At 29.4% G+C, this 8,155-nt stretch overlaps 1 protein-coding gene across 1 annotated transcript; it reads right to left on the bottom strand.

The window, feature by feature from the left end:
* Nucleotides 1–445: 445 nt before the first annotated feature.
* Nucleotides 446–5,459, bottom strand: LOC100790042 (CASP-like protein 10-like). The gene is made up of 3 exons (NM_001252838.2): nucleotides 5,051–5,459; nucleotides 4,189–4,306; nucleotides 446–968 (listed from the first exon to the last, which is right to left on the bottom strand). The coding sequence occupies exons 1-3, from the start codon at nucleotides 5,278–5,280 to the stop codon at nucleotides 696–698; spliced, it is 621 nt and encodes a 206-aa protein (NP_001239767.1). The 5' UTR covers nucleotides 5,281–5,459; the 3' UTR covers nucleotides 446–695.
* Nucleotides 5,460–8,155: the final 2,696 nt, after the last annotated feature.

Here is an 8,155-nt window from a genome sequence, read left to right on the forward strand (position 1 = left end):
TGTATATTTTTTCTTAGGAAGATAAAAAAAGATAATCAAACAAATGAAAAAAAAAGAACGAAAACAGCAAAAATTATTTTCAAGGTGTGACAATATTGCTCTAATACCATGTAAGAAAATATGATTCCACAGAAGGGAAGAGAGGAAAAAAATGATACTCAAAGTAAAGGTGTATTAGAGAACGTTAGGTTTGCAGTCTAAGTTGATGCGCACGAATTCCAAGATTAAATTCAATGGCTCAACGCTAACGGAACGCGAAAGAAAGGGTCAGGATGCTTCTGCATGACCTCCGTTTGGTTCCAACGTCAAACTGTTACCCAAACATGCACTTAGGATATGGGGGCTATTATATAGCCAACTATAACAACTAAATTCCTATATACCTCTAATAAAATGAAAAAGGAAGTTGATGGCAAAGTTTGTATTTTAACGTAAAATCAAGCACTAGTAGAAAAAGCTAAAGCCATCCGTGATTCATGCATGAACACCAGTGTTATAATACAAAGAAGAAGGAGGTCAGGAGTTATATATAACTACTAAATTATAAACTCAAACTTAATGGCAATGCATGTCTGTCCTAAGTCCTAAATTAACGTACACAACAACAGTATATGCTATTACATTAATATATTAATTGTAGCAAACACACACATATGAAGCATGAAGTTGTTATTTATATATTTTGGGTGAGCTAGCTAGCCAGGGAAAGCAGCAACCTCAATGGCTTCAGTGGGCCTGCTTGCTGGTGCATCATACTTGGTGAAGAGTTTGTAGGAGGAAACGAGGGAAAGCAAGACATAGCAAAACACTGCCACAAATGTGATAGCTACTGATGCTGTGACCTTATGGCAAAATCGACCAAAAGAGCCACATGCTGAGCTCCACGTTGTTGCGGCGTCTCCATTCTCAGCCAGGTATAGAACCTCCGTTGACACTGCTCCAGCCGCTAGAATTATGTATGTCAGCACCTATCAACGCAAATATATTGGACAATTTTTTCAGTACATATATTATAATAATATCTATAGAGAAAAAGAGTTATATACTAATATTATACATACACCATCGTTCAATCATAATCTATTATATATGATAAGATTAATAATTTTTATAATGACTATTTTAAAAGTCATATCCATAATAATTTATGATTGAATGACGATATAATATATGACCATTAAACTTACATCTTTATGCAAACTAATATTTAATTCTAGTAGCAAATATAGATTTAAAATTAACAAATATTGACCATGCATTGTATGGCCACTTGACCACAATAAATATGGACATGTTGATAAAAATAATACAATTTTAAAAGAAGAAAAAAGGTATATAGATTTGTTTTTAAAAAGATATAATTTGTAGTATTCTTTTACTGCATGACAATTGTTTTTTATCATGCATGTCAGGTAATGTTTTGCAATTGAGAGGATAAATATCGGAAAAATTTTATCTGAGTCATGAGAAACTACATAAGAGAATTTAATACTACACTTTAATCCAAAATTTTATGACAATTTATGAATTTTATTCTTCTTTTTCAACAATTTTTTTCCTAAGAGTGTGTTTGGATGAGAAAATTTAAAATTATGAGAAATTTTAAATTCTATGAATTTTAAATACTTCAATTGAAATTCTTTTATTTTCAAAATTTTGTGTTTGGATAAAAAAAATTAAAATTGTGAGGGTGAAAGAAAATGAAGACAAAGAAAAGAAAAAATATGATTGGTGTTCTTCCAAAGAGAAGAACCCTGATGCGACATAGGAATTGCAGGGGAATCGGGACACGACGATGTATCCTACCACACCCGACCACAGCATCCAGTCAACGACATAAGGCATAATCCAGATCCTCCACGTCGGCAAGCACCTCCGTCGCGTGATGGATAGTGACGGTTGTTCCCTTGACTAACAGGTGTAGTTCTATGTGTCTCCCTACGCCCAAACTCGATCAATACTCCACGAGCTCAGACAACATTCCTTGAAGAAGATGATCATCGGTGTGAGAAAAGAGTCGTAAGTTTGAGAACGAGATTTCAGGAATTTTTCAGGTGAAAGAGAGGATGAAGGTTATAAAGGAAATATGCGAACATTAAGATTCTTCTATCAAGAAGAGAATTTCAATTTCTCACATTTTAGAAGGAAATTGAAATTCTACATTTTTAGTTGTTTAAAATTCTGTTTTAAAATTCCAAAAATTTAAAATTTTCATAAAAAAACATCCAAAGAATGAATTTTAGATTACAGAAATTTAAATTTTCTGATAAATTACTTTCCTTAGATAAAATTCTCCATCCAAACACACTCTAAATGTGAATCTCATCCACATAAAAGTTTTTCCTTAGAGTGAAAATCATTTTTATTTATGAATATTTTTATGGTAATCATAAAAGTCCATATACTTTAAATATTTGTAAAATATAAAATTTTGATGATAATACATATAACACTGGATGAAAAATGGATCAGTCCAGATTTTGGTGATAAAATATAGAATTTGAATCTTAAATTTTAACCTCAAATTAAATTAAATCTTTTTAACTTGATCCCAACATGCTTTCATCTAGCCTTAGTCGCAAAAACTTTCAAAAGCCCCTTGAACTGGGTTCTGACATCTCTTTAAAAGTCTGAACTGATTCAAACGCTTTTTGTTCAGCATGCATAACCCACAACCCACATCAATGATCAAACTAGCCAAATTGTCCATTTTGTCACCTTTGCACACCACTATGTTTTGTGCCACCTAAATTATTACATGTTTAATAACAAGGTTAATTGAATTCACCATGATTGTTTGAGACAACAAATTAAATAATTTGTGGTAATTTTAGCTTGATTTTATATATGAATCATAGTTTTCTATCACCAAACCAAGCACATGCACTATTTGTACAATGCTAAAACTATTTACAAAATTTGAAAGTGTGACACATAATAGCACCACAGGGCATCGCGCTAATCGTTGCGACACCATTGATGAAGCCACTAGGACCACCATCACATCTTTTGCTATTGTCGTGTGGCGCCATAGCAGGTTCCATGTAATTGTATTTCACTATCATTTTTTTGGAGCATTTATAATGTGTTTAGTAAAGCTAAGATATGTGCGAAGTGTGTGAAAAGGACCATTTATCAAATTCACCATAACGATCATCGTCCAAACTCCTGTACTAAATTTACTATGTTCCATTTGTTTTCAAGGTAGATGAAATCTGTTTTGAACTGTTAATATAAGCAAAAGCAAAATATGTATTGAAATCAATTTCAACTATATTAATTTACACAAGAACGTGTATAAAAAGCATATAACTACAATAGGTTCAAGTTAGCTAGCTAACTGTTAGGATATTCAAAAGAGAAACAAAATGATGTTTAAACACCACAGTGGATGTATATACTTTTAGGAGAAAAAGAGAAATTAAAAAAATGATAAACATAACGGGTGGAGCGATAAAAAAAAATACTAAAGAAAAAACAAGTGTAAAAACAGAATATGAAAATATTGAGGTTGAAAGAGAAAGTGCTAAGATGAGAAAACAATATATTGAGAGTACTCCAATCAAAATTAGAGTTGCACTTTAATAATATGTTTATTAAATGTCGGCTTTAATTAATTATTTAGGTAAAATTTAATTTTAGTTAAAAAATAGTACAAAACGCAAAAACCACATAAATTTAAGTTTTTTCCTTTATATCATCTTTCAATCAACTTATTAGAAGAATTTATTACGATAACAAACACTTAATAAATTAATTAAACTATTTCAATAATGGAACAAAGACAAAACTGAAACAACATAAAACAAAAATAGTAAAAATAAACCAGCAAACAGTTTGCACGGCTTTGCACCAAAAAGCAATTAGCACGGGTCACATATGAATGCAACATTCAGTGCATGCAAATTGATAAAAGAGTATTAATACATGACCTTAGTTTTTCTTTAACACTTCTGGGTTTTAATTAATTTAACTAAATGAAATTAGAACTGTGAGTAAAATGTTATTGCAGTTCATCGAGCACTGCTGGTATTCTTTACAATAATAAAATTCTGTTTATTTGCTGATAAAAAAAATAGTAATAATTAATTAGCTATGAATTTTTTGTCTTTTATTTTATTTATTTAAGTCAGAAAGTGAAATTACAGCAAGAAAATGAACAAGTTAAGAATTAGCTAGTGAGATGACCTGATCAAGCAAAAAGAAAGTCCAAGCACGAGGTATAGTGGAAGGGCATGGCATAGCAGCAATCACCGCTGAAAATAGAGAGTAGCCGGCACAAATGCCATTTGCATGCACCAAGTACCTGCAACATCCAAAACAAAATAAACCAATATAAATTTACTGTTGTTATTGTGTTATTTCATTTTAGAAATTTCAATATTTAAGCCTAAAGTTCAACCAACAAACTAAGATTTATCTTACACACAATCCCAGCTCAAAAACCAATTATACATGCATGAGTGTTTCTACCATCTATTTATTTTCACCAACATTATAAGTTTACATTAACAATAACATGTATTATGGTACTGTGTTTTGTAAATAAAGAAAATTAATACTCCATATTCCATGATTATGAACTAAATGTAATAACATTAATTAGCATTAAAAAAAAGCAGGTATAGCATAGAGACCAAAAATGTTTCAATGTGTAAATTAATACAGTTCATGGTTATGATGCAACATTTAGTTACAGCAATTGGCAGAATAGAGACGAAAAATGTTTAAAGTTTCTACCACATTTTTTTTGCAACTACTTTTTCTTCTTCTAATTTCTTTATCGAATCACTTATTGGATCTTATATTTCTCTTTTTTTCTCTCCTTTCTTGTTTTTTTATAAATAAATATTAGTTGTTAATATTATTAGTTTTTGTTAGTAAAGAATTTAAATCTGCAACTTCTCTTCATTTTATTTCTTCCTTAACTAAATTACCAACTTTATATCTTCTAATTATTTTTTACTGTGGTAAATCGTATTCTAAAATTTAAGGAAAAACACCATTTCTACTTGGTATATAACTATATACACACAAAATTTGTACATACCTGAAAGCTCCAAGATCGCTGTAATCAACAGATCCATATTCATTCTGCTGAGAGCTCTTAAGCATGAGAACAAGTGCTGAAACACATAGACCAACAGGGAACAAACGCAGAAACGTCTCGGCAGTGCGTAGGGCACTGGTAGTGTTGCCTTCTAATTCATGATCCCCCATCTTCATCTGCATGGGAGATCTAGTTACTGCAGCTTCAACCACACTTCCTTTCTCCATCATCCCTTTAACTTGTATTGTGTGGTTCAATAGTCTATAACCTCTTTCTTTCTATATATGTTAGTTTTCTTGCTAGGTTTTGATGAAAGTATGGGGTAGCTAGCTAGCACTAGTTTTTAACCTTTAACAACGGAAGAGGTTTTGATTGATCCAATGTCCACACACCATACCAACCATTACTCGAGTTTTTAGGGTAGGCATGTGGGGCATTAAAGAAAAAGAGTGGGAGAGGGAGGCAGGTATGGTGACACTGAAACTGCATTCAATGTCATTATGACAGGCCACATATTCCCAAGGCTATTGATAAGTCTTTTACGTCTCTCTCTTTTGGATTTGTGTTGTCCTTTACACATTCATCAACCTGTTACGACAGTTTGAGGACAACGGAGCACAATAAATATAGTAGAAATGCAACAGTACTTTTGGTTTACCTTTTCACATGATGCCACTTAAGGTACAAGTTGAAGTAGGTTTGTTATAAAACAGATATTAAATGGAAATGTACTTGTGCTAATATACTAGCCAGTAGCATACTCCATGCTGCTAGTAATAATTAACTAAATCAAACGGTGTTCCTTAGTAATAACATACATATAGAAAGAGGAGGTATTTACTTGTTTGAAGAGAAACATTTTTAGAATTATTTTTTATTTTTATTACTTATTTTTTTAACATCTAATAATTTTTATATTTAATTAATTTTAATGATTAAATCTTAAGAAAATAAGTTATAAGTATGAGGAGTAATTTTAAAATAATTATTACTTTTGGAGTATATATATATATATATATATATGTATGAAACTCTTTATAGTTAAATTACTTATTTTATGTATGCAAACTCTTTTTTAGTAAATTTTATAAACTCTAAGTAAACTTGGTAGATTTTAAATTTATTGAGTCAACTAGTCAATAAATTAAAAAAATTAGACCAAAATGTAAATCAATTTTTGTTGTTTTCTATCTGATTAGTATTCAACATATTTTCATTTAGTGTGTTGTTCTCGAATAAAAAAAATTTCACCTTTAATAATATCAAATCCTTATTCTCTAATAACATCAAACTTTTGATGAGAATTATCTACCATTATTATAATATCTATAAATTATTATCTAGTAATAATCCATTACTAAACTTGGTTATTTAAGTATTATAAAATTTATGATATATTATTTTATTTTATTATATTGTTAAAATATTTAATTAATATGTTATTTATAGATATTTTATTAAAAGAAAAAAAAAGTACTAAGTTCCTATTCAAGCATGATAGTCGATTTACTAGTAGTCAATTACAACAACCAAGCATAAGCATAAATGGGCCGGGGACGCAACCTTTAGGGGAGAGCAGGAATGAAGAATTACTTACAGACAAATTAACGTAATAATATGTATGTACCATAGAAAAATGAAATCTAAAAGACACGATAGTTTGGAAACAATAGCCAGTTAAAGCTAGTTGGTGGTCTTATAATTAACTAATCTCAAAATCTATGACTAAACTCTCATTTGTATTTTTTTTTTTTTTACTTTTAAGGTGCCTTTTTAATTTATTTTTTCTATCTTGAAATATATAAAACAATTTTCGCCTCCTAAAATTTTATTGAGATGTTCTAATATATATGCTCATAGATATATAGTGTAGAAGTATTAAATATTCAATTTCATAAAACATGAAATAGGTTGTGTTTTCAATATGCTCTCTTTAACTCTCCTTTTATTTATAGTTTAAGATTATGACATACAAATTAATAGAAAAAAAATCCCATGGCTTCTATTAAATTTTATTTGGAAATTCTTAATATATAATTTATGTTCTATTTATTGTTTTAACATTTCATGCATTATTATTTCCCCCTCTTATTATATATATATATATATATATATATATATATCATTTTCAAATTCTTATCGTGAGGTTGTACAGCCCATATATACACACGACAGGCATCTCCAAATTTGTTTTGAAAAATATATAGCTAAACTGCTGAGTAGAAAAACTCATTATTATCAATATTAAAATTTATAAAAAAAAGGAAAGGAAAACTCGTTCTTCATGAATTATAATGCTTGAACAGATTAAAGAATGAATCTGATTATTTTTTTTTTGGCTGAATGAATATGATGTTATCACGTACATAAGGATAAATATATAAAGAATGAGAATAAAATCATTAACAAAACATTAAAAAGGGTCAACAGAGTTTGATTCAATCGTCTTTAATTCTTACGTTAAAAAAACATTAAAAAAAATAAAACATCGTGATTCTCGTGTTTTCTCGCACACATCAATTTTTTTTATATGAATAAAAGAAGATAATAAAACAGAAGACAGTATAAAACAAATTAAACTCTAACTGGCTGGTCAACAGGCAGAAGAGACCTCAACGAAGGAGGAGGATTCACAAGAACGACAAGATGACCCAGTTTGACAAGCCAGTCAAACTAAAACACATTGAGGAATATTGAAGAGAATCTTTGAAGAATAATTTTAAGAGAGAAAAAATAAAATATTTAATATGAAATATATATATTTGTTAGATTTCATCTTAAAATCAACTCAGATTAAGTGAAGTTACCCAACACATATATAAGCTGTATTTCAAGGATTGAGACAATTGATGTGCGACTTGGTTATTTCTCAATAATATTCTTTGTCTAGCATGAATAAAATGACAATGAATCAATGACCATAAAAAAACTGGATTTAAATTCGATACACACACAAAAATATTCAAAACAAAAAAAGCGACAGAATTATCGAATTAGTCTTTAGTTAAATGAGTGGTGGTTAATTTCTTTTTAGTTATATGGTTGCCTTGAACTCGGATAATTCTTTCTCCCTATTTTTTTTCCAAAATTATTTTTATTAAATTT

Source organism: Glycine max, chromosome 11 (assembly GCF_000004515.6).
Source record: "Glycine max cultivar Williams 82 chromosome 11, Glycine_max_v4.0, whole genome shotgun sequence".
Taxonomy (NCBI): domain Eukaryota; kingdom Viridiplantae; phylum Streptophyta; class Magnoliopsida; order Fabales; family Fabaceae; genus Glycine; species Glycine max.